The following is a 27,575-nucleotide window of genomic DNA, read 5'->3' as shown; positions in this document are numbered from 1 at the left end:
CCAGTGAAGAATGCCTAATGAAGTATTTTGGATTTAATTTCCAGAAGCATTCATGGTTGAGCCAGAAGAATAGTTCAGGAAACCCAGATCATTTGTGGAGTAGAAGCAGCAACTGAAGCAAGAGACAAAATACATACTTATGAGGCAAAATAGTTATGCAGGGCTCCATGGGAAAAGCAAGGACCACTGAGACCCTGAGAACCATGTTTGGTTGAAGTGTTGGGGAGATGTCTTCAGCAGCTCTGGGGCTGGTATTTGCTCTTTGTGAACAGGGCAGAAGAGATGCTGTCATCAACAATAAACACTAGTGATACAGGTGCAGCTGTCAGCTGCTTTACCTCTCAGTCTGGTGCTTAAGGAAGCTAGTCAAATAACAAAAACTTGGAGTGTTAGATTTACAAACTCACAGATGACAAAGACAAGCAGGCTTTGTTGCAGCTTGCTATCCTAAAGAAAATAAAGTTTGCTGTATCCAGACCTCTATAAGTAGCAATTAATTATGATGTTTCACTTCAGGTTTTTTGGTTTGGTTTATGTGTTGGGGTTTTTGTTGCTGTTTGGGTTTTTTTTTTCCCTTCATTAGAACAGACTGCTATGAGTCATTTTTGGTCTGGAAATAGTGACTTCTTATATATGTTTGGCACTGTGAAACCAGAATGCAGAAATGAAAAATGAAAATAGGAAAGTTTTATTCCAACTTAAGGAGAAGAATGGTGCTTCGATTTGGTTACACTTCAGCTTTCCCAAAGAGTTCGTCAGACACGAACCATACAAGACAGAGAGTATCCTCTCCTGTCTTCAGGTGAAGAAGCAGTAAGGGGTGTGACTGCAAAACTGGCTGAACACAAGTATTTCCACATCAGTGAGGTGCAACTGAGGCTGAGTGGAGAAGTCACCCACGCATACGGTTGGATGTTCTCCAGGTCTGATCCAGGCCATAAAAAGTACAGCTCGCAGGTTTGAAGGTGAAAAAATCATACAAATAAGATTTGATTCATCTGTTTTTAGATATAATTATGGAATGTTATCTGGCCATGACAAGGGTAGTAAAATCAAAAGTCAGCTTTCATCTGTATAACTAAAACAATAAAGTAATTCTGAGAGCTTGTCCTTGCTTTTTAATGGAAATAGTCTCATGCTTTGAAGGCTTAGGGACTTAGCAAGGTGCCTGCTGCTATTCACGCATGGTTTCTGCTCACTGCCAGACTGTTACCACCTAATGGCTAGATGGAGAGAAGCATTGGGTTGTGTCCTTTGACCAAACCCACTTCTGCCTCCGGGAAACCTTCTGGAGGTCTGTATAGGAAATAAAGAGGGACTTTTATCCCTGGAAGGGAGCTGCTGGCAGGGCAAAAAAGAGGCATATCTGTGTGGAGGCTCGCATTGCAGTTCCTGGTTCTTTTGAGGGGTCTGCACAGCATCAGTCTGTAAAGGTCCTCACAAATAGTACATATTCAGTTAACTAGGTGTTGTGGCACATGTCACGTTAACAAAGTAATTTTTCCCCTCTCAAGAAAAAAATTCCTTGCTGTAGTAAACTGCCGTCATATTTCTTGTGCAGATTCTTCAGGTTTTTTACATGTGGGCATATTGGAATAATTAGACACAAAATCTTTCCAGCAAAAAAAGAAAAAAGCCTGTTTTATTGCTACCTAGCTAGTTTGCGGCTAATCCATAGGGTCTCTGTAGTGCCCATCTCTCCACACATCCTCCAGCAGAGCTGGTCTCCTGAAATGCTCCCCAAACTTTACCAAGCCTCTCCTCCTTCCTGCCCCCATCCCGCTTGCCCTCCAAAGAAGGTCCTCAATTACTGATTTTGTTCCTCTTCATAAGGTAATGTTCTTCATTCCTCTAAGTAAGGTTCTAGAGGCTCCTTTCTTCCTGTGTCGCTTTAGCTTGCTGTGTCATTTCTTTGTCTCAGCTAGACCCTGAGTTAACCTTCCCTTCTCTCCATGTACAAAACCACCATTACAGGCTCCCCATGCCTCTTACTTCTCTGTCGTCCTTGTGTTCCTGATCGTTCCCTTAGTGCCCGCATGTTGCTACCAGGCAACTCCACCTCTTTCTCTGCAATTCCTTCTCTTCTGTAAGCACTTCCACAAGGATCTCCATTCCTGGGAACCTCCGGTCCATACCAGTACCCTTTGATTCACTCCGAACTAGATGGAAATGTTCCTCATTCATGCCTGTAAGATCTCAGGAAGACTTGGGCCTTCTCCAGTCAGAGATTTTGGGTACGTAGGTGTGCTGGTTATGTGCATTGGGTTGTCCCATTCTCATGTATCTGCTAAATTGTGAATTCATCTTCTCTCAATTGCATTTTATATTGCACTGTGCTAATTGCTTTACTAGAGTGCATTATGTAAGTGGACTCCAGTATGCCTCGAGCTGTTTGCTGCCTCAGCCTTTCCCAGTGGTTTTGCCAGGGTAGTTTTTTTCCACAGAGCTGGCAAGCAGTGAAACAAATCCCTTACTGCTTCTAATAATACAGTGTGGACATACACATATGCTGGCTTATGTAGCTGTTGACTTGTTTGTGTTGCAGGAGGCATTTGTGGGATGCTGGGGCAGCAGGTATTAAAGTAGAGAGAAAAAGGCCTTTGATTCTTTCCTAAAGAATTCCCAGTTCAAAGGCTGAGGAACAAGGAGATCGGAGAGGTTGGAGGAAAGGTGGGGTGCATGTATGACTAGTAACAAAACATACTAGTACAGTAAGGATACTCATTTCCCTGTGTGCTTTTGGCAATGCGGAAAATCGTAAATGCAAGTTAACTGCAGTGTTGTATTTGCAGGGTATCTGCAAAATTAGCCTTAAAAATGATTTCTAAGTAATTCCTGAATTAGTCCTCAAGTATGTTCCTGTGGGTGGGCAAACTCCTCTTGGATTTCAGACCAGATGCAAATCTTAAGAAAGGATTTGGAAGGGTGGAGCTCTGTGGCTGAACTCAGAACGTGTACTGCGTATATGTGAGTCAAGCAATATTTATACTTTTTGCAACAGGAAATGAAAACTCTTGTGAGGATGAATTGGCAAAACAGAAGAATTAGGTTAGTTCATTTGTTTGTTTCCATTGAGCTTTGTTTCTTATTCCATAGTAGGGGATGCACTTGATTTCCTTCCAGCATAGCTGATATATTAGAGTTTCTTCCCTGTTGAATTGTGTTTCCCATGAAGTCAACTAAAGCTTATGTCTGTCATTGCATTTGGTCACTCAGAGGCATTTGGAAAGTGACGTGCTCGTTTGCTTGGTATTGACTGCCTTCAGTGAATGTCACTTCATTTATTACTTGCAGCAGATAACTCAGATAACTTCTGATTCAGTTGTCAGTATCCTGACCCCTTCCCCTCTCTTCTTATTTTCTTTCACAATGGGAAAATCGTACCATTACTTGGAACTGCTGTTAGCTTTGTAACGTGTTCTTCCGTGCATCAGAGCACTGTGCGTACTCAGGGTCAAACGCAGCTCACAGTAAAGCTGTTCTGCAGGTTTGTAGAGGGTGAACCACACCATGGTATCTGTGCGTTCTCCAGAAGTGTAGAAACAGCATGACGAATAAGTTTTGTGGCTTTTTTTCTCTTGTATTCTCCGTAAGTATAATATCAGCTTTATGGAAGTGATGAGAAAATTCAGCTGAAAGTTTCAAAGTACCAGTCTGATGAAGAAAAAAGTCCATCCCATTTCATTTGTATAGAAAGTTGTTTCTTGCCATACAAACCCTGTAATGCTGGCATGGCACACTAGCTTACACCAGCCCTTTCAGCTGCAGTATCTATACAAGTGCACACATAATGCTTTTTAGGTACTGTATACAGGAGACAGCTGTATTGGGCTTGTGTGGCAAGGTTTTGGGGGGGGGGGGGGTGGGCCACAGGGGTGTCTTCTGTGAGAAGCTGCTAGGAGCTTCTTCCTCTGTGTCAATGCCAGCCGGCTCCAAGATGGATGTGCCACTGGCCAAGGCTGAGCCCATTAGCAACAGTGGTAGCGCCTCTGGGATAACAGATTTAAGAACAGGGAAGAACCTGCTGTGCAACAGCAGCAGCCAGAGACAGGTTGCAGACACCAAGGTCAGTGAAGGAGGGGGAGGAGGTGCTCCAGGCACCGGTGCAGAGATTCCCCTGGAGCCCGTGGTGAAGCCCATGGTGAGGCAGGCTGTCCCCCATGCAGCCCATGGAGGTTAATGGTGGAGCAGATATCCACCTGCAGCCCGTGGAGGACCCCACACCAGAGCAGGTGGATGCCCAAAGGAGGCTGTGAGCCCATGGGAAGCCTGCGCTGGAGCAGGCTCGTGGTAGGACCTGTGAACCCGTGGAGAGAGGAGCCCATGCAGGAGCAGGTTTGCTGGCAGGACTTGTGACCCCATGGTGACCCACGCTGGAGCAGTCTGTTCCTGAAGGGCTGCACCCTGAGGAAGGGACCCACGCTGGAGCAGTTTGTGAAGAACTGTAGCCCGTGGGAATGATCCATGTTGGAGAAGATCATGGAGGACTGTCTCCCGTGGGAGGGACCCCACGCTGGAGCAGGGGAAGAGTGTGAGGAGTCCTCCCCCTGAGGAGGAAGGAGCAGCAGAGACAAGGTGTGATGAACTGACTGCAACTGCCATTCCCCATCCCCCTGCACCGCTGAGGGGAGGAGGTAGAGAAATTGGGAGTGAAGATGAACCCAGGAAGAAGGGAGGGGTGGGGGAAGGTGTTTTAAGATTTAGATTTTATTTTCTCATTACCTTACTCTGATTTGATTGGTAATAAATTACACTAATTTCCCCAAGTCGAGTCTGTTTTGCCTGTGACAATAATTGGTGAGTGATCTCTCCCTGTCCTTACCTTGGCCCACAAGCCTTTCATTATATTTTCTCTCCCCTGTCCAGCTGAGGAGGGGGAGTGACAGAGCGGCTTTGGTGGGCACCTGACATACAGCCAGGGTCAACCCACCACAGCAGCAAAGATATATGTTGCATTTTGAGATGAAGATGATGGTCCTTAATAAAATTAATTCCCCATCTTCAACCATTCCTCATGAAAGCATAGACAAGATTTATCTAGAAATTGGACTTACCAAGGGGCAAAATTCATCAGCTCCTGTCTTCATCGTACAGCTGTGGCCAAGGTTTTCAGATTCTGTACCCCAAACTGATGAGCATTTGAATAACATGATCCTTGGACCTTCGTTCAGTGCTTCTGAGAGCACTGAGGCAGGAAATGGAGGAATGGTGTAATCCTAGTATCTCAGGCTGACCAGTTTGGGACTAGGAAAATCACGTATGGAAGCCATTTTTGCATATGATCAGTAAGGAAGTTGCCCCTGGTGCAAGAGTGTAGAGTAGTTCACATATCCAGAGCAGAAGAGACACAAGACATTTGTGTTAAATGGCTGTCCGGCTGTGTACACTGCAAAGAACCAAAAGTGAAAACCTGTTATACAATATACCAAACTTATACCATGTGTTGTACAGGCTGTAATTTCCAGACTGAGGCAGAAGATGTAGAAGGACTCAGACATGCTTCTGCACTGTAGATTTTCTGAGATGGGAAATAATGGGATAATGATGTAATTTGCAAATGTTTTCCCTAGAAACATTCAAAACCCACCTGGATGCAGTACTGTGCCACCTGTTCTAGGTGCACCTGCTCAACCAGGGGGGTTGGACAAGATGGTCTCCAGAGGTGCCTTACAACCCCCACCACTCTGTGATTCTGTGATCCTGTAATTTAGTTTCCCTCTATGGGAAAACAACTCACGAATTTTTCAGAGAACATGCACTAGAGAGGCCATCTCCATTGGTACAAGAAACCCAAATAAACTTTCTAACATGAAACAATAAAAGGAACTCGTTTCAACTTTAGTGATGTATTAAAAAACCTGAAAGCTAACAAATGCACTTTTTTTCCTGAGTGTTCACTTCTAAGTTGCCTATAGTTAGCTATATTCTAACTACCAATTGCTTTTGTGTGTTAAGAAATGTGTGGTCTCTTGTCCTAAGCCCCAAACATAATCAAGACTGCTGGGTTTGATACAGATATGGTAGACTGTTAGCTTATCTTTTCTGTGTGCTTCCCAGCACTAGGCTTATGAGTGTGTTACAAATGTTATTGATGTGAAAAAGCGCAACAGAAATTCCTCTCACAAAAATTGTTATGCGCGTGCCCAGGTTACTGTTAGACAGTCTGGACTGTCTTCCTTAAAAGCATGAATGTTCCTAGGTTTTTTTCTTTTCTGTGGTCCAGTGATGCTTCAGGATAAAGCATAAGGATAACATGAGCATGTATAATGAGAATGTTCCTGTTCTGAGATCATTGGGAAAAGGAGGCAAAGCCATCAGGATGCAGCTGCAGCAGAAGAGGATGTGAAAGCACGGCAACTGCATAGCAAGGAAATGTGGTTTTCATCTCAGTTGTGCAGTAGGAAGCACTTCATTCAATAAGTTTTCTGTTCTCCTTACTTAGAAACTTTTGAACCTACAGGCTTTTGAGGTGAAGGTCCTTGGAGAACACTCATTACAAGTAAGTAAAAACCAATAAAACACAACTAAAAGGACTAAAGTTCTTTATGAATAAAGTGAGGTGCTGAAATGCATCTTAAAGTAAGAGACCATCAAGACACAAAATCAGTCAGTCTGGTTCTAGAAGTCCTACTTGGCTATTTTATTTTTCAGGTGTCTGTGAGAGGATTTCATGCTTTCCAGTTTGTTCCTACTAAGGGGCATTCAAAAGGAACAGTGTCTGGGATGTGTAGCTTTCTCTCATAGTGCAGACAGAGACTATTTGTAAGACCTAAGGGAAAAGTTTCTGAGAGGAGAGAAGTGCCTGAGTGGCAAGGAGTTTGGTCTTTCAGTCTCCTGCATGGAGTTGCAACAATACCAATGTCAGGAAGCTTCTGACATTTCCTGAGGGATAGTTTATCCTTCCAAGGAGAACAAAAACAGTATTTTGTCTCTGTGTAAGACAGTAAAAAGATCAGAAGAAAAAAGAGCTTTCACAAATACGTATGGTGGTGATTTTCTACTTCCTAACAGAGTGACAAAGAGACGACACTGACATTTAAGGTGGACGGTGGCACCTGCCACAACTGAGCACTGTAAAGCATTTTTCCCTTGATCCTCAACACAAGGTGTTTCAGGAGACTTATTTGTTCTTTTCCTTTGTCATTTACTTAAATAAATTCTCATCAGCTTCTGTGACTTATTTTCCCCCAAGAGGATGGCTACGCTTTCAACAAAAGAAGATTCAAAGATTAACAAACTAGCTGCCTTGCTTACAGAAAATCACACTGGTAGTTTCCCTGCCATGGCTTTGTCTGAGGGCACTTACTTATATGGCTGATAGATACAGTAACAGAGTTTTACTTTTGGTTGTAGCTAGTTTTCACAAGCAAAGCATTTCCTTTCCGCTTGCACACCTGAGTGGTCTGTTGTGCATTCTGGGTGGTCCTGCAGGGACTTCAGAGGTGTATATGAGAAGATCAACCTAGTACTCCCCCAAACTCCTTAGTGCTCTGTCGTGGCCCAGTAATAAGCTGCAAAGTTAGTCTGGTGCCATGGAGTAGTGACGGAGTACCGGTAGGGATACCAGTCAAAGCCTTAAGTCTCTGATTTTAGTAGGTGAGCTTTTCTGGGAGGTCCACCTGCTTTCCTGAGGCAGCCCTCTGCAAACAGCCACCATCCCTGCTCAACTCTGTTTTCCACCCAGTCCCCTTCTGCTTTTGCGTGGCCTGGTTTTTGCTATGGGAAAAAGGGAGCCGGGGAAATACGGAACCTTCTGCTCTGGAAATCTGTCGCTATTCTTTCAGAGCTGCACACCATTTGTCTAGTGAGCGGTGTCATGGGAGAAAAATGACAACAGTAATTTGGAAGCTGAGAGAGGCAACTGCATGTGGGCATCGGCAAGATACAAGTATCTTTAACTTGGATAAGGCTACAGCAAAATGAGTTCAGTGAAGCTGAAGGAGATGTTGCCAGTGGGAGGAGGAGCGGAACTGAGAAAATAGGCTCTGTGCTGTGATTATTACTCTGTGAGGGAACATGGAAAATGCTGCATGTAACAGATGCAAGATGCCAAAAAGATAGTTATTTCCTGATGGATATGTTAAAAGAATTAAACATAGAAACAGATGAAGAGTGGAGAAACTCTACATTCTTACTTGGATGTAGGCCTTAGAAAATACTATTATAAGAGAATACTATTATCAGAATGAAACTGAAGGACTTCCTTAGAACATTGAAGAAGGAAACGCCATTTATCTAAAGTACAGCAGCAAGTTATTTTGAATATGGTCTGTCATGTGTTTGGAGGTGGACTTAAGTTTTGATTTATATGGACTGAAATGGACTTAAGTTTTCATTTGTAATGTCTGTTCTAAGCCTGATGGAGGTAGTCCCTTGTCTTCCAAATATATTGAAGAGAAATATATCCTGTGCTAGTGCAGTGGGTAGCCCTTAACTTTTGAACTCAGTCTTCTCCTCAGCCTCCAATATCTTAAGTGTAATGTAGAAAAAACAAAGGTGAAAACGATGGTGGTTTTTATTATATTTAGATAGATACATTTGAGTTATGGCCACCAGACTGATGGATAATGATCAGCTGATTTTCTGACAGATGTTCTAGATTTGTCTCGGCATACTTTTTTAATCAAGTGCATAAATAAAAATTCATGTACATGAAAGCGTGTCAGACCATGTCCTTCATCATCTTCCTGGGTTGTCTAGTATTATGCAATGAAGGGAGATTACATCAGGGGAGAAAGAGATGAGCTGGAGAGGGAGGGATTTGAAACAGGTGCACAAGGTGGGTGAGATGAAACTATACTACAGAACAGAGTAGTTTCATATATCATGAGTTGTAGAGCAGATCTTCCCCATTTAAAAAGTATACATTGAGGGACCAAAACTTCCATGCAGGAGAGCAAAGAGAAAGAAACAAGTCCACAAGACAGGTTTGAGAAAGTCTTTGGTGTGTTTTGATGTTAATGTCATTCTGTACATCTTTATGGGAACAGCAGTCAGGTCACAACAGTATTGTCTCACCAACCAAATGGCTGAAATGAAATGGGCAGGAACTGCAGCACCACTGGTATTTTGGCTTTGGGAATAAATATTAACAGCCTTTCTAAGCTGTTGAAGGAGAACCTGAGTATTTTCTGTTCTGAAGTGTAATTTACAGTCTCTTTACTTGCTGTGGTGAGTATGTGGAGAAGTATATTTAGGACACCTACAAGTAAATACGAACACCCACAAAAAGCCATGAGACTGTGTCCATAAATATGGATTAATTATCCATATTTTTGTCAAGTGCTGACGTCACCCATTTTAATGAATACATAGTATAATGCTATATCTAACCAAGAATGTTGATGCACATACTTTGGATATTTTCTCAAAGTTGCAGTCTTGAATGTCCATGTATAGTTTTTATATTTTGCTACTTACAGAAGAGATTCATTTGGACTTGACCTGACTGTTTTCATGCAAGACAGGAACTTTCTGCTAAATCTCCAGGTCAGAACTTTCAGTTACTGACTGTGGTTAAAGAAAGTGGCTTATTTGCACGTTCAGGTCATCTTTCAGACTTGCAGATTTTACTCATCCCTTCCATTCTTGCCAAGAAGGATTAATTTCTTTTATTACACAGTATTTAGAGATACAAAGAAGATTAAGAATATTTATTCTTGTTGAGGGAGTGACACAGCTGAAAGGCCCTTTGAGGGAGAAAAGGAAAATGTTCTTTGTGGTGGAAATGCAAGGCCAGCATCAGTAATCAAATTTCTGCCCCTCGCTTCCTGCACATCAGAGCAAGTTGCATTTGATCTCTCTTTGCCTTGCTTTTTCTATCCGTGAAATGAGAGCACTCATTTCCCAACCTTCACGGAATTGTAGAAAGGGGACTATGATGCTTTGCTTCTTATATGAACAACACTAAAATGACTGAGGCTTTCCTCATCTGATTCTTATTCTAAGTACAGCCAGTTGTCAGCTGAAAGCTGACAGCCTTCCATCAGATCGGTGTCCAGCCTCATATCCCTTCCCACACAAAGCACTGACGATATTTACACAAAGAGACATTGTTCCTGTTCCCACACTGCAGAACTGCATTCATATAGAGCGAGTAAATACTGTTCTTAATTGAACAGTTCAAGTCTAATTATTAGAAATTACTCTGTTAACTATGAGAAATTATTGTCTACAATTCTAGTATGATAGTCTTTTGTGATTCTTAATAATACAGTTGCTAATGGCAGTGTTCACACACTATCCCTGTGAGTCACTTGCAGCTAAGTATTGCCTCCTTCTGCTCCAGGTGTTCTCACGTAAACTGGTGCCCTGGGGTGTGGTCCTGCAAACACCTCTGTGCCTCATCCAAAGCCCATTTTTGTTAGGAGGAATTTTCCCATTCAGTTCAATGGGCTTTGAGATGGGGATTGAGGGAGCAGAGTTGGTTCTATTATTTCCAGGAATCAGGTTTTTATTGGATAAAAGTCACATGCACAAGCTGAGGCTAAACCAAGCTAACAAGGAGCAGAGGAAAGCAAATGGTTTGATATCTGCAGGATAAAGACATTTTAGGAAGAGTTTCAGTTTGTTTTTTGAGAGGTCTTTTGTGTATAATTTGTTCCTCTGTGAAAGGAATTTGTTCTAACAAGATTCTAAATAAGAATCTAAACAAGATTCATAATAAAACATGTTTGCTTCATAGAGACTGACAAAACAGAGTTTCAGTTCCCTTCGGAGCGGTTGTATGGCAAAATGACTTAAAAAGAGCTCAGGCCATAAAAAGGCGTGCAAGTGGCTGGCAGAAAGGGCTGTTGCTGACCCTATACACGGGTTTGTTGTAGGTACAGAGCTGTTCCTTGTGCTAGTCTGATGTGCAAATGGCAAGGTAAGGAAATGCACAGAGATTCTTTTATGTTATTCTGAGGCACAAATAAAGCTTAAGCACTCGTTACTGAAATAGGTGGTTTTTAATAACAGAAAACCTATTGGGCAAAGCCTATGGCTATTGTATTGTTGAGCCTGTGATTAGCATCCATCTGGGCTACAGCTGTATTCTTCATATGTTTGTTCCGTATGCAGATGTTGCTATGAGGAAAGGAGTCAGCAATGACTGATGTAGAGCCTGTGGTCACAGATTTTGCAGCATCGGGTCGGGCAGGCCGCCGGAACGCTTTACCAGATATTCTGGGCTCTCCTGCTGGTGCTGGGACTTCAGACCTGCCACACAAACTGGCTGAGCTCTCCGTTTCAGAAGGTAATAGCTGCACATTCAAGAAATTGACATTTTTATGCAGTCGTTCTTTGTGTTCTTAAGACTTCTGCCACCATGCAGTTATGATGTCAATACTTTTTCCTTCATTTAGCATTAAATTCAACCTTCCAAAGGAGTTATCACTCATACCTCCTGATGAGACAAGTTAATCTTCACCCAGACAAAGTCTGCTATATCCACCCACAGATTCAGCGTTCAGCGGCCTGGGGAAGGGTGCTGGGAACTGAATTCCAGTTCGTCTGAGAAAGAGCAAACACAATTGCATTGCTGGGCGGCTTGGAAAACCATCATTCCAGCTATAAATTAGGGTCTACTCCTGCACTGAGATAGGTTAGCACAAGACAGCAAGCTGTGCTGTTAATCCAGTTACAGCTATCCTAACTCAGGCATATACGGTATGGGTAGGGTTTACAGTGATTTAATCCTGCTAGTAGGCTTTCAGCTTTGCTATCTGAGACCAGTGTCCTATTTTGCCATGTCCTTTGATTTGATAAGGTGCGCTGCTGATTCAGCACAGGTGTAATCGACACCACCTTTACATTTCAGTTCTTTTTACTTTCAGGGGGATTTTCAGATATAGAAAAATCTGGTTTCTAATGCCTGTGAAGTGAGAATTACAGGTTGGCCCTGAGCATGGGTTACCCCTACTTTTTTAGGTTCTGATTTGGAAGTAACTTTTTCTTCTCATGCCCATCACTGCTGCTGCTGTGATAAATACCACCGCATCTGGTGGTCTCACAGCCAGGTGCAGCAGCACAGCAGGAGGCAGGCCTGTGCTGAGGAGTGGAGAGTCCATCAATCTGACTGAAGTAGATTATAGGAGGGATTCCCAGGCTCTGAGGATGCAGGTCCTGCTTGTATGTTGCCCAAAGCAATCACAGGGTATTATATTTACAGCCTTCTAAAGCACCATAAAGGCTGGGGGGCGTGGACGTATTCCTTTGATTACGAGTTGTTCTCGCTTTAGTGATTTAATTTACATTCATGTATTTGGGGTTCTGTAATCTAAACCCAACATGTGCCCATCGAAGGACTGCTGGGCAGGTAGGAAAAACATTTCCAGGAGGAATGAGAAGGGACCGAATGACCACATCCTGGCTTGAACCTGGGAAAAAGAGGAAAATAAGAATCTGAATGGGTCCTGAAAGGAGACATTACTTTTGCAAAAGAAAAGCACAAAGATTTATGAAGGAGAGAGGGTGGACACAAAGGAAAAAGGGAAAGATGACAAGTTCAGATACCCTCAGGCTGCAGGGCAGTAGTGAGGGGAACTGGGAGAATCTGGAAGAGCAGGTGGGAAGGACGGTGGGCACTGTGTCAGAGTACATTCAGAGTAAAGCTGGGAGCCCTGTAAGTCCAGTTAAAACTCCTTTTTTTCAAGGAGAGATTTTTCCCCAGGAATATGAAAAGTATGTTTCTACAGATTTTCTCCTTCTGGTACATGTGACTGGAGCACTGGAAATCCATTCCAAAGTATAGACAGTCACTTAACATTTAATGCTTTGGCTTTCAAATATTACGGGTTTTTTTTTATTCCAAATAGCTCTTCCGCCTGGCACGGTTTGTGCACCATGACCAGGGGTCAGGCTCCAGCAGGAGAGAGCTGCTTCCCTTATCAAAGGGGAGGTAGATGGGAATTTATATTGTTATTAGTGTCAGGAGCTGTGGAAGTGAAGTGACCAGTCCAGCCCACTGAAATATTCATTGCTACATTATGTGTAACTAACCTTTGTATTGTTTAGAGCAGTGAACCTTGAGGGAGATGCACCATGTTAACCACATTAAACAAAAGAATACCACAGCTGTAGATAAGCTAAGTTGCTCGTGTTTGTTTCATTTTGGCCTCTGGAAAGTTTAGTAGCTGGAAAGAATATACTTTTTAAAGCATGCAAAATTTCTCTCTTTGATTTTTTTTCCCCCCCGTGGATAAAAATAAACATGAAAGAGTGAAAGTCTTGTTAAAAGAAATGTTACAGCACAGCATAAAATAAGTACTTAGCCCTCCAGACAGAATAATCCTCCTTTCCTGGTGCACATCCAATGCATTAAGAAGAAGAAATGAAACACAGCTACATTAGTTTTAACAAAATGTACTGATGCTTTCTTACAAATACAAGGACCAGCACTGCCAGGATTGCAGGAACAATTAAAAGGATGGAATTATCCTTTGCTTTTGTGATTGACATGTAGCTGTGCCAGAGCATGCCTGGAAGGAGCAGTTTCCGTTATCAGCAGTTTGCAGTAGTGATAATAGGAAATGAACACAGGATACAGTTAGGTCCGCTCTGACTGCTTGGATGCTTTTTGGGATTGTGAATTCCACAAGTATCAGGTGGGAATTACGGCCTCATTGTGTTGTAAATTAAACTTCTGATAAGACAGCAAGCAAAATGAAGAGAATTCATCAAAATGCAAAGAAAGTTTGGAAGTTCAAATGCTGTGACAGGGAAACTGAAACATTTGGGTCCCTAATAGGCATCTCTTTTTGCCTGTTTCTGGCTTTAACAATAAGTTGTTAAAAAATGAAAGCCATTTCCAGCTCAGAACAAAGAATTTGGATAAATGAGAAAAGTGGAGAAGATGGAACGTGGCTAAATAAAGTATGCCCTATTTTTTTTCTGCTCTGAAAGAATCAGTGAAGATTATGGGAAATGGTGAGGAGGGCGCTCTCTGCCTTGCCTCAAATGTAGCTAATGCTCATTGGATCATACATCTCCACTTTTTCTAAAATGCTGTCAGCTGCTGTCATAGTGAAAGGATGTGCTAATACCTTTTGTCTGGCTTAGAAGAGAAAAGAGGCTTTGCTTTTTCTTTATGAATATACAAGGACCATAGCTGTGTGATATAAATTTTCATGAATTCTGCAAGCCACACCAAATTAATGTTCTCATGAGATGAACAGAAGAGATTTTGGCACCAGCTGTTTATCTGAGAGCCTAACTCTGAAATGAAGACCATCTGTATCCTGTCTGGTTATCCTCTGATGGTGCATAAGTTCTGGAGGGCTGAGACTTTCCACAGGTGGTCTGGTGGGAGGGCTGTACTGGAACCATGTTAAACAGTTGACTGGTGTCATTGGGGATCCAAAGGTTGAAGAGGCTTCAAGAAGTTTGAGAGCAAAGAAGCTATAATGGTCTCCCACATTTGGTAGTCTGCATTAGGGTACCATTCTGCTAGTAACCTTTATTGTTTGCCGAATTGTTTCTAGGTGACTGTGTATAACTATTTTAATGCACTCAGCAGCTTAGCACCTGTTGCACACCTAAGTGCAACTATGAGATGAGATTTCCTCTAACAAACTGGTTTCTTCTACCCTGTCTGCAAGACTCCACTAATATTAGACATCCAACCCTACGTAGAAACAGCCAATAGAGGAGAGTGCTCTGTCTCCCTTTCCTCGACAGTGCTGCACTACATAATGCTGAAGGGTGTCAAATAACTCAGTTCTTTACTTACCAGTATAAAACTCCAAAGCCTCCAAACCTGTGAGCAGACTTAAAACGTCAAGGAGTTTCTGCCAAGAGGTTTAGCTGATGAATTGTGTACAGCAGTATATATTTGCTGTGATATGTAGAGACAAAGATACTTAGCTCTTTTGGATGTTGGGATATTTTATGGCAAGTCTCCGGGGCAAATATCTGAAAATGTATCCCTTAGAATATGACTATTGAAGTGAAAGATGGTACAGCCAGATATGCTGAGCAGACCTCTCCTTGCCCCAAAAGCTAGGGGCTGCCTTAGATCTGGGTCTACAAACTGTTCTGTTAGCACTGGTAATGCCACATAGGACTTGAAGGTAGTGTGAAAATGATTATGCTTTGCAAGGAAATCAAGGCAAGAGGAGTTCCTATTTCTCAGTGGGAGAATTTGAGCATCAGAAGTGACAACATGGAACTCTTCATCTAATGACCATGCATGCTGGTGAGCTCTTACATTAGTCATGTAAGCATTCAACTCTAACCTTTGGAAGAGGGAACTTACAAATCAGAGTAACAGAAAATGCCCTCGTCTTGTGAAGACAGGGTAAATTCTCCTAGGTATTTCTTGGCAAAGAAGGACAGCCAGATAACTGGCATGTTCATAAACTGCAATGTTACCTACCTGAAACCAAGCAATGCTGAGAGGTATGCAATATTCTTACCTACTTGACTTTGGAAATGACCCAGAAAAAAAAAGAATAACAATAATAAAAAGTTATCTCCAATCTGTTTCTTACAACCAAATGCACATTGATCAGCGTGTGCAAGGAGCAGGCAAATCAACACCAATTGGCAATTGCTTTTGGAAGGCACCTCTGAAAGTTCTTTATCTTTGGAGTTACTCCTCTTTCTAAAGCACCCAGGAGCGTGGTAATAAAGACCTAATCCAAACAGAGATGATCAGTGAACCCAAATATTTGGCTGCATTAAAAAAGCTGTGAGAATGTATGTGGTATAAATGTCTAATTCTGTCTTTCCTTAGATGAAGGAGCAGAGGGTGGAGAAGTGCCATCACCCAAAGCCTTGCTGGAGGGTCAAGAGGCAGAAGGAAAAAGCAATGATTCCTAACACCTAAGGACTGCTGGATTAATGAAACTCATCGACAGACTTTCCAGTTTCCCTGTGTCACCTCTTCTGAAGTGTGGTAGCACCTTTAGCAGCACAGACAAGATTTTGCAACACACTTGTACTAGATGACATTAACGTTGAACTACTTTTTTTTCTACTGTCGTCCTTCAAAACCCGTTCTACACATCCAAATGGGAAGAGAAAGAAAGAATGTGTCTCTTGTTTTGGGTTTTCTCATGGTTATAGTATTCATCCTAACTAATCTTCTTTGACAGTTTCAGTTAATATACCTAGCAGATGTACCGCCAACTAATGGTTGCTTCAAAATAAAAATCCTGTTCTTAATTTCCCAAAATAGCTTCTTTCTTTCTGACAGAGAGGTGTATTCACTCTCCCCACCTTAAGATGATACTAAGTTTATATTAGATTACAGAATTTATCTGTAATTTATCTCCTGATATCTTTGTTCTCATTAGGCATATGTAGATAGGTGTGAGGAATAAAAAAAGAAACAATTTTTTTTCTCCAAAAGGTTTTGTAAACTACTTAAACACCAGTGTTTGTTTTCAATCTCTCTTTAAACCCCTATTTGATTATGGCAGATCATCCCAGTTCTCCCACTCTTAGCAGTTGTGGTACTTCTGTCATTTATGTTTTCAGGCTGAATATTGTAGCTGTTCGTGTGTGTCTAAAATAACGTAGCCATGTTTGTAAGCGATTAGAATTGTTTAATCTCACTGTTGAAATTAAATAGCTATTGTCTTTTCTGTCTTCTCTTGATTCCTTGACGTTTCTCCTGTCTGACAAGACTTAAAGCCCTGCAATACATATTTCTTTCATTTCATCTGGTTTTTGCTTTATTGTTTGCTGACAATGAAGTTGTTTCAAACATTGCGATTTTTACAAAGATTTTTAAGCAAAGGTTTTTCTCTGCTGAAGGGAATTGTTTTGTTATGGAGGTCATGCTCCTGAAAATACTTAGCATTCATTCCCTTATTGTAGGAGACCTAAGATTCAGGTACAGACTTGCACCTGTACTGCAGCCTAGGGCAGCAGCCATTTATGTACTTCTTGAAACCTTACCAACACTGACAATCGAATGCCTTTTTTTGTGCATGCAATCTCTCTGCTGGGCTGTAGCCAGACAGAGGAGGCATCTCTGATGAGTAAATTTCACATTTGACCACTGTAAAGTATTTGTGTATTTTATAGCTGGCAGAGAGCTTGTAAGAGGTCTCTCTGCACACCTACTGTTCCTGCTGTGCATTTACTCACGCAATGTCTTTTGGGGACCATTCAGTAAAGGATTCAGTTTCATCCAACTGAATTGACACTTAGTTCCCTCCACTTTCCCTATTCATTTAACAAGTGCAGCATCCCAGGATTACTTTCAGGTTTGGAAAAGTAGAATAACTTAGTCTACTGGAGAAAAACAGGTGGCTTAAGAAAGACTGGGAGACCAAACTAGATGACACTGGAGGACAAGAGTTGAAAACTGCAGTGGAGAGGGACTTGGAGCTAACTATATTTGTGGTACCCATTCTTGTTCTGGGTTGCAGTCCCATTCTCATATACCAGCCTCCTTTTATAGCATCACAGTACATAAAATTGTTCAATTTTAAGAAGTTAAAATGATCCCATGGAAATCAAGTAGCTGAGTATTACTGAAACAGAATTCCTTATATGCTTTAAGTGGAGCATATGCTAAAGTGCTCTTCTGGGTCATGGCCTATATTGAAATCTCTTCTTTCACAGTTGCAGCACTGGATATATTTAGAGTCTCTCTTACAGAATACAGACACTGAAATTTGGGTTACAGGAATAGATACTTAATGTAAGTATTTTGTTAGCCTAAGACGCTTTGAAGTTTTTTGCAATTAAAATAACAATTATGAACCAGCTGAATTTAGCAAATTATTCATGTGCTAAACTCTGTATAAAAACCATTCCACATCTATATACATACATGGAGTTAACAGCTCACAGATGTACAGCTTAGAACTAGTCAGAGTGCTCACACTCTGGAATATTGGTTGCTTACTTTGTACTTGAGCTGTGTGAACCTGTTATTGAGAAAACACTGCAGAGAAAGAAGATTTTTAAGAGAAAATTAGAAAAACTTCATAAGGAGATAGGAGGATATTAAGTGCAACTCAGTCAAAAGTAGGATGAACATTTTTTATCTATAATAGGAGGATCACATATAATACAGTCCTTATTTGCCTGTGTATTATCTAGTTGCAGATTAAAGAAGTTACAGATGCAGAAATACTTTTTTGCCACATGCATGTACAGTTTGTGTCTAAACAATTATCAGTCTAGGCTGCATGAGAGAGCTCTTTTGTAGTTAGTTCATAAATGGAAGAGGAATATCTCGTTATGCCCTGGATTTTATCAAATAAACCCTTCCAGTTCTGGGCCAGTGGCATATTTCTGACCACTTTAAACAGAACCACAAACAGTGGTTGGTGTGGGAGACATTGTGCCACATAAACTTTGGTCCAGAAGAATTTATTAGTTGTGTATTATGCTTGACTCCGCCAGACAGGAGCTAGTGCCTTTGGAGCTGTCTGGGGGTCTCTGTGCCATGCTGTCCAGCAGTCTGAGGTTTAGGCAGGGTTACTATCTTAAACAATGCTAAAGTTGGGAAAGTTCTGGTTCATTTTCTTGATAGTATCTTGAAGATGGGTAATAATCCTACTAAACTTTGGCTGAGCCTGTAAAGAGCAAATTAAGTGCTTCTCACTGAGCCAGTTTATCCAGTTTCAACCATTATCCAGGCTATACCACCCTCCCATTAGCTCAGCTAATGGGTAATCGATGACAGTGCATTCTCTTAATCCACAGGGTAACAAAAGTTATGGCTCTGAATCAGCAGAGTATTTTAAAACATGCTTAACTTTAAACACAGACTAGTCTCACAGAAATCAATAGAACTACTTAGTGCCTAAAATTAGGTATATACTTAATTACCTTGACAAATTATGGTGGCAAACTTCTATTAAGGCTAATCTGGTATTATAATGCATTAATCCCAATTTCCATTCCAGCAGGAGTGGCACAGGCAACAGCATCTTTTTCATCAGCTTACAGCACTATCCTGGGCTTTTACAGAGCAAAGAAATTCATTTTAGTACCAAGCAAAGAAGACAACTTTGTTGTCTCCAAATTTTAGAACTTAATGAAGCAATTATTCATTCTTAGCCACTCTGCATATTAAAAAAAAAAAAAGCAGGAAATACCCTTGTAACTTGATTGTGCATATATAAAACAATTTAAGTACTTTGAATATACAGAAAATTGGCCTCACTCTTTTCCAGATGTCATTAAGAAGTAATTTTCACTGGGTCAGCCCTTCATCAGAAGCTTCATGTAAGAGGTGGGTGAACATGCTGATGCATATCTTTTGTTGTTATAAAACAGGAAAGTTCAATTTGTTATCTGGAAGGCAATAAAGGACTAAATAGGTTTTGAGGTAAAGGACTGATTATTAGAATGTTCTCATTTAGAGAGATTAAGAGAAGTAATTAAGCATTTTTTAAAATCAAGTTTATTTGCTCTGATTCTTCATACAGCAATCTCCACCTGTGCCGTATACCATTATTCTGGTATAATACTGCATAGACTGAGCTTGGTGGATGAAATGAGTAGCAAAGCAGTTTTCAAGGTGCTGTATTTTAAAAGAAATTTCCAAATCATTGCTAGTACAGCAATGTACAAGCCAGATCTAGTTGTCACTGAAGACGGAGATCGGTTTTATACTAACTACAGTGTGAATTATATCTAAAGTAATGAGTTACTAATCATAGAGAAAATTTCTCCCAACTCAGAGAAAGTCCATGAACACAAATGCTTGGGAGACAAGGATGCTAGTCAGTGTAAATGTCACACATGTTTGCACTATCCAAGACATCATGTTTAGTTATGTGGACCTATGATCTGACCCACAGTGTCCACTTCTCATTTGTACAGCTTTCATACAATGGTGATGATGCAAAATAATAAAACTGCACTTGCATTAGTTAAAAATGACAACAGAGCAGTGGCTAGAAGAGGTTTAAACTACACTTTATCACCAATACTCCAAATATCCTTTATGTATCACACATATGAACGGGAACACTTCAAGATTTAGCAAATTACTTAGGACTAGTTCCTATTCCTCTCTTCTGTCTGCTGGTGATCTATGTGTGATAAAGCCCATGAAAAGGAATTGAACAGAGATTTCTGCATGGATTTCTCCACTGGTCTGGCATAGGCTATATTTTCTGTGCTCAGCAAGCGTAAGCCCCAGACCCACCCACCGTGGTGCGTGTGGGTTCCCCAGGGTCCACACAGCACAGGGCAGTGGGGCCACGCACACTGGGGTCCCAGGGCACTTGCTCTGAAGTCGTTTGGGTAGAAATAGCAAGGGCTTAAACTGTCCTGCCACCTAGTGGGATCCTCAGCCTGCCAGATAGTTTGTGCCAATAAGTGGAGTGCGACAGTTTAAGAGACCTCAAAATCAGCTGGGAGGTAGCTGCTTGAGAGCAAAAGTGCAAAGACGGTGCGAGCTGGCCTGGTGAAAGGTAGACTGTCTCTGAGACATTTAGTTCAAGGGTTTCGCTAAGGGTCCAGTACCGTGGTGCCTCTGTATTCAGAAAGTTGGGATGATCAGAAACAGGAGACATCTCGCGTTGCTGAGAACACTGCTCCATTGCTTACATAAACTTGGGAAGATAATGCCAGCTGAAGCTTCCCCACTCCACAGGGCTGCCATTTGGAGATGTGTGGTGCTCCTTCCTGATGCCCCTTGCAGCTTACATCCTCGCCCAGCCAGCAGGAGCACGTTGCCTCTGGATTGGAGGCCCAGACCTCTTGGTGAAAATTCACTCACATTGCCTGGGCAAAGGAATGATGCTGGGCTTGGGCACCAAGGGGTGAACTAGCCAAAAGCATTTGCAGCCTGTAAACTCTGTCATAAAACAGGTATCTAAGTCTGGCTTGCAGCCTACCCAGCTTTAGATGCCCACTCTGCGATTTGGGCTAGGGTGCCAGCATTGCCATAAGTGACTGGTTTTGACCTTTTTTAGGGAGCACTCAGTGTCACCTTCCCCCCCTGAAGCTGTTCTGCTTCAGATAGTAATTAGCGATAAATGCTGAGAGCTCTTTTTTTGTGTTATTATTTTGGTTTATTTCCCTGTTCAGCCCAGTGGGGACCAATTCATATCCCGAGATGGCTGGGAGCAACAGGAGGCCTGAAGGCCATCGCTCCACCCCATCCCGTGCCACGTCCTAATGCCAGCTCCCTGGATTTTAATGCAAGACTTACGTTTGATGGAAAATGTTTGGGGGTTTTTTTGCTGTTGATACAAAGCCTGGGTGCTGTGGGCTTTTCTGGATTAAACATATATTCAGCAAGTGCCTGAAATGTAAAGGGCCCTAATGTGAGGATTTAGACAATCCTTACGAGAGCTTTGTTACTGGGACTCTACTGTGCAGTGGCTGATGCTGTAAATCCAGTGTTTATCATAGAATGTACAGAAAAAAGTAATCTGTGAGCGACTGGTTTAACCTTCTTATATATTTTTATTTTTTTCCCAGATCCCTTGGGCACATTTGTAAATGATACATCAGCAGGGTAAACAAAAAGAAGGAGCGTGTAACCTGCTGTTAACCCCCCGCAGTATTCCAGAAGTATTTTTCTAATAACGCCCCTAGCGTCCCGAGGGGACGGAGCACCTTTCACCCTCAGGCTGACAGGCAGGCCTGTCGTCCCAAGGCCGGGCCGGCGGCAGCCGGGCACAAGATGGCGCCGGAGCCCGCGCCAGGCACACGGCCGAGCCTCCGCTTTCCTCACAGCCTCGCCCCTCTGCGCCCCCCTGTCCGCCCCAGCTCCCAGCGTCTAGGAAATGGCACAGTGTGGGCCTCCGTCGTTGCGAACTGTAACGTGAAAAAGAGAGGGAGCTGTGGCAACGTCCCGGCCGCCCGGCGCCGGTGGGACGAAGGACGGGGCTCCCCGGGGGCGCCGGTCGGCCCGGCCTCGGCTTCGGCGGCTGCGTGCCGCCTCTCCTGCCCCGACGCTGCATCTTGGACAGCCGCGGCGGCTCATCCTCCAAACGGCTCGTAGACGCACCAAGCCCCCGCGTCTTCAAAGGCATGAGGAAAAGGGGTTTGGAGTGTGCCGCCCTTCCGTCCCTCGGGCAGCTCCTGCGGAGCTGCGGCAGCCGGCGAGGGGCAGGTGAACTCCCGTCAGAGGCGCCTTCCGCACGGACCGCACCAGTGTCCGTCTGGCCAGCTAAATAAGCAGTGTATTCACAATAATGTTACTTCTTGCTCTCCGGCATAGCCGTCCCTCCTGTGCCCCAGCAGCAGCTCCATGGCCAGCAGCCACCCACACACAGCTGCCCCATGCGCCAGGGAGCCGGGATTTCCGCCACAGCCGCCTAGGCCACCTTCCAGCAGGGGCTGAGCAACAGTATCCTGTGCACCACGGAAGAAAAGTGCCCTTTAAGTGAAAACCAGGAAAACTGTCATAAATACATTTGCAGGAGAGCTACAGGTTTTGAACTTGCTTGTTCCAATTTTGTACCCATCTGCTACTTTAATCGCCCAACAATCCCATCCCATTCCTTCCATCCCTCTGAATTTCTCATCTCTGTTCAAAACTCACGTCCGTCTACTCATTTGCTTTTTTCAGTGCTCACCCCTTGCTTTGCTCATTTATACCTCCTTATGCCCAGCATCAACTGTTAGTGCTTTAAACACCCAAAATAAGAAACTAATCTCTTTAATTGCCTCCATATTTGGTAAAATGAGATGGCAGAAGGACAACTCATTGCTATTCCTCCCAGTAAGTACTGGCTAGGGTTCTTATGTATCAGACGGACTCATCAAAGAGCCTTGAGCCAGTCCCTGAATAGTATGTCCTGAGCACTGGGAGACGGAAAGCTTCTCTAGAAAAAATACAGCATGTGATTATGCAAACAGAGGTGGTGTTGCAATATAAGAAAGTGCTGAAATAAGTTTCTTTCAGGCATGTTCTTTCAGACAGCCTTTGAACTCTTGACTCTGCATCTTTATTTCAGTGTGGGCTGTCATGAGTGGAAACTTCTAGGTAAATTTGTAAAGGATAAAATGACATGCTGACATGTAAGAAGGAGTGTATTTAAGGGCGGGGGAGACAAAGCACAATGAGATGGAGTTAAAAGCGTGAAGGTTGTGCCATGTTTCCTCTCCGTAGCCCTTCTTTTATCAGAAGAGCTGAGCCAGTCATGGTGTGTCAGCCTGCTTCTGCACCCTCTGCTGGCTCTGCACTCTGGATGTTCTGAGCTCTGGCTGCAGCACTGATCAGCTGCTCAAGAAAGTTTCAAAGGTCTGGAGGAAGATGCTATTAGAAGCCTTGTTTAACGATTACAAGATTAGTTAAGGATTTTGTGGTACATAGAGGGTCTGGGTTGTGTTTACCACTGCCACACTGAGGGGGAAGTCTTTTGAAACATATACACATGGATGTATAGAATTAAAGGAAGAGTGGCACTTGCTGGAGTACAGTCCAGAAAGTAAGTCCATTGATTATCCAGGCAGGGACTACATGCCTATTTTACTTTCTGTGCATATCTGCATCTTTTCCCATAGTAGGTGCTGGATTTGGCAAAATACCAACCCACACTCAGAAAGTGGGATGTGTTTTTAAGTTTCCTGGTCACCCATTGTGACTGTCTCATGTGATTTCTTGCATAATCCATGATATGTAACTTCTCTGTATTACTTCCTGCAGGATGTCTAATAGCTGTGGCTGTTAGCATAGTTTACAACTTGCAGGGATGAAAAGTCTAGCAAGGTAGTTGAATGTTGGTCAAGGGATTAAGCCTCTTCATAGCTAGTATACACTTCATTTTGAATATTAATTTCTCTAGGCTTAACTTCCAGTGACTGGAGTTTTGCATACCAGACTGAACGGACCACTCTTATTTCTGTTTCTCTGGGATTGTCTCAAAACAGCCAGAATGACCAAAGTTTTCCTGAAGTTTGTCTTGGTACTAGTCCCTGTTTAAATCTAGCAATGAGCTATCTTAACCCTGCGATGCTTCAGGTTGCTCAAGAATTTTGTGTTCCAGGAAGTTTATGTATTTAGACTCATGAAAACTCAGAAATGACTCAACGCTTGGTCACAAACCAATGTGTAAAGCAGGGATATAGTTGCACTCCTGAATTAATCAAGTTAGGTGCGTAATTCTGTCTAGGTCATCCGTCATGAGGTTTCATTTTGAAAGCACCTCTGCCTGATCTGTGTCAGGCATTTTTTCATCAACGACAGGCCCATAAATTGATAACCTAATTAAATTATTTATTAAGACTGTGGAATAAAGGGGGACTCTAGGAAAGATGGGGGCAACCTCTTTATCAAGGCCTGTTGTGACAGGACAAGGGGTAATGGTTTTAAACTAAAGGAGAATGGATTTGGACTGGATATAAGGAAAAAAATTTTTACCGTGAGGGTGGTGAAACACTGTCACAGGTTGCCCAGAGAGGCTGCGGATGCCCCATCCCTGGAAACATTCAAGGTCAGGTAGGACGGGGCTCTGAGCAACCTGATCTAGTTGAAGATGTCCCTGCTCACTGCAGGGGGGTTGGACTAGATGGCCTCTAAAGGTCCCTTCCAACCTAAACCATTCTATGATTCTGATTCTATGAATTCAGACATTTCTCAGGGGTACATTAACACTCCTTGTAGCCCACTGCTGGTTTAGAACTTTGGAGGAAATGGCTTGCTCCTGGTGAGAGATTCCGATTTAGAGGAGACAAACCCAGAGGAGTGTGGCTCCAGCTGTGCCTGAGGAATCACTGCTAGCTCCAGGAGGCTGTGACTCTGTCCTGTCATTCCATAGCTGAGTGGAACAGAAGAGGACCCTGGGAATATCCAGATGCAGGTAGTTAATGAGCTGAGTTATTACTTTGAATCTGTTTCCCAAGTTTGGTAGTTATTTTCTTAAATTTGTAATTTAGTCAAAACTGATTTTACTTTTTGTCTAAATCTCAACTGGTACTGAGAGTGATTTCAGCATATCACAGCACACGGAGTGCTTCAGTATGGAGAAACAGCATGAAGGTGCATTGACCTAGTCCAAAAGTTTCTGAAGTCCAGCCCTGCAGGCTGCAAAGTTGTCTTTTGTTATGCTGCAAAGATTTAGCATGAGATCGATTATACTGAATTCCAAATAGTTACACTGATTAAGTATTAGACAGCTTCCATGGTGTATACTACGGCTAGAGAAAGAATACAATATTTAGAGATCACCTGTACCTTTAATACTGTAAAATTTGTATTGATGATGATAAAAATCACTCCCTGCCTTTGCTATAATATAGAATCCTTGGACCTTAATATGGAGTGTGTTTCTGTCCACTAATATTCTCACTGGGCTGCTTTGAACACCAAATCTACACAAGTCTTCCAGAATCAGTTGCAGTAAGTCAAATGCAGTCATCTAATCTCCTTAAATCTATGTGCTATTTTTCTGTTTATGCACTTCGAAGTCTGGTGCTTATTTATAAGACTATTTCTTTCTTCCTCAGTGTATGACCTTACACTGGGTCATGCTGAAATTTTAACTCTGGAAAGCTGATTTCTTGTCTTGATTTAAATACACAGGCTTTTAAATAGATTTTCTACTCTTAAACACAAAAGAAATAACCAAAATAACCAAAGGCCTAATGTTAAAATAACCAAAGGCCTAATGGTACAACGTTAAAATAACTGCATTTTCAAGAAATAGAACTGGGAGCCAGGAAGGCGGCTGGTTTTAGCGCAGGCTAATTCTTTGAGGAGAGCCTCTGACTTGAGACCTCTAAATGGTAGATATAGTAATATTAGACAACAGATAACAACCCTGCAAATGCCTTTAAGAAGCAGAGAAGACCCTGGAGATATTTAGTAGTATTTGCTTCCTTCTTTAAACCACTGTAGACCAGCTGTCCTCCTAGCTTAAACCAATCCGAATAAATGTCTAATAGTTCATAATGAGGTATTAGCAGGTATTTACTTTCCAGGACTCTCCTAATCTCATGTCACACCAATTTGTAACCTAAGAGAGTCTGCAAGAACGAAACGCATGGTCACAGACCACTTCGTTTTCACCAATTAGCAAGAGACACCAGAATTAGACGTTAACATGACTTGTGCTCCAATGTTATCTTGTCCTGGCATTATTTTGGTAGAGCTTTTACCGTGGCAAAACCCCTGCTGAACATGCTCCTAAGCTTTGCCTAAGGTACACTGTGCGCTTAGAAGGGATACGGTATAAACATGTCTTCCTTGCTCCTGCTTGCACTACCTAGCACCTTGCCTATCATCTGATCCGCAGCTCCAGCAAAGCCCTTCCCTTGGCATTTACGCAGCGCAAGGCTGGATTCATACAGCTGCTGCTTTGTACCTGGGGTCATTCTGTGACCACTTGCTTGTGCAGCTGCATAATTGTGTGTCTTCTCCATCAGACATTTATCTCTTTTGTTTAAACTGGGATTTCTAAAGGGCTGCCCATCAATAGAGTAAACCCAGTGATTTTCTGTGACTCACTGACAGCACTGAGATAGTTTATTTTTATTAGGGGGATCAGCAAATCTCTTAGATGGCTAGAGGACACATGAGATAATTTTAGTTAAGGACATTCTACTGCCCTGTTTGACATTAGGTTTTTCTGCAGCACCAGAAATCAAATCACACTCAGCCCTGAAGCAACATCATCCCATCTGACACAACAGCTACTAAAATCTGGTCCTTTCTGTATTACAGAGATCAAAGCTGCACAGAGATTCGCAGCAGGGCTTCAAACAAGGTTAAAATGTACTGAGAATACCCTAGTCTGCTGTCCATAAACGGCGGAAATATCTTCTACTTTCAGCTACACATTATTTTCAATTTACTTATCCAAAAGTAGTCCCCTACATGTTTCAGAATGATAAAGGATTACTAAAATGCCTAAGTGAGTCAGGACTCTGAATCATGTTGGCTTTCAGTGGGATTCAATAGCTAAAAGGCCTCTGAGTGCCCACCTCTGCTTTCGTACCAGGGGCGTTGGGCCCTGGTGTTGCCGCTAGCCTTTGTTGCATACACGGGTACAAGATGCTCTGCTGTTCCAGGCTCTTTGTTGCCCTGAACACAGAAATGTTTGAATAATGCAGTCATCACCAAATTATCTGAAGGTCTTACAATGTAGCATCCCCCTAACTACTGATCAAACTCTACAGAGTAATACGTTATTCCTGGCTATTGCACTGCAAGGGTGGTGAAAGGATTGGTTTAAACTGAATTGGTGTAGCAAGAGTGCCCTTCCTGTGCTAGATCCACAGGGGGACACAGCACAAGGATAGGTAAACCTGACTTCAAACATCAGCTGCACCAATTTCACTACAGTTCCATAACCAGAGTACTAAGCCCTTCGTGACTGGCTGCAGTGATTAGATGCTCAGCAGTTCCTGACATGGATTATGAGGAACCCACACATGACAGAACCTCTTGGTCAGAGTTTCTACCACAGGAGACTGGTGGCCATCCTGTGGTGCTCTTTTTTTTTTTTCCTCTGAACAAATTAATTTTTTTTGGGGGGGGGGACTGCAGGAAGGCTGAATGAGGCTGAGTGCCTCATTCTCTGAATGCCTGAGGGTGTGCGAAGCAGGGATATAATGGGGGGGGGGGAAGGTAGGAAAAGCAGTTTTTGTGTCCTGTATTCAAAGGCTGAAGGTTAGAGCAGTCCCACATTCACCCTGGATGGCCTTTGGAAGCAAGGATTACT

At 42.6% G+C, this 27,575-nt stretch overlaps 1 protein-coding gene across 5 annotated transcripts in view; it reads left to right on the top strand.

Annotated features, from left to right (window-relative positions):
* Window positions 1-16,568, top strand: part of PKIB (cAMP-dependent protein kinase inhibitor beta) — a 56,622-nt gene extending 40,054 nt beyond the window's left edge. For all 5 annotated transcript variants that reach the window (XM_064447374.1, XM_064447375.1, XM_064447377.1 and 2 more), the window contains 2 exons: window positions 11,062-11,236; window positions 15,716-16,568. In XM_064447374.1, the coding sequence (XP_064303444.1) occupies window positions 11,089-11,236; window positions 15,716-15,801 (234 nt within the window). In that variant the 5' untranslated portion in view covers window positions 11,062-11,088 and the 3' untranslated portion in view covers window positions 15,802-16,568. The remainder of the gene's footprint in view (window positions 1-11,061; window positions 11,237-15,715) is intronic.
* The last annotated feature ends 11,007 nt before the right edge of the window (window positions 16,569-27,575 follow it).

The sequence above is a fragment of the Phalacrocorax carbo genome, chromosome 3, assembly GCF_963921805.1.
Source record: "Phalacrocorax carbo chromosome 3, bPhaCar2.1, whole genome shotgun sequence".
NCBI lineage: Eukaryota > Metazoa > Chordata > Aves > Suliformes > Phalacrocoracidae > Phalacrocorax > Phalacrocorax carbo.
The sequence above is the reverse complement of the archived record's forward strand: the minus strand, read 5'-3'. Positions and strand labels throughout refer to the sequence as shown.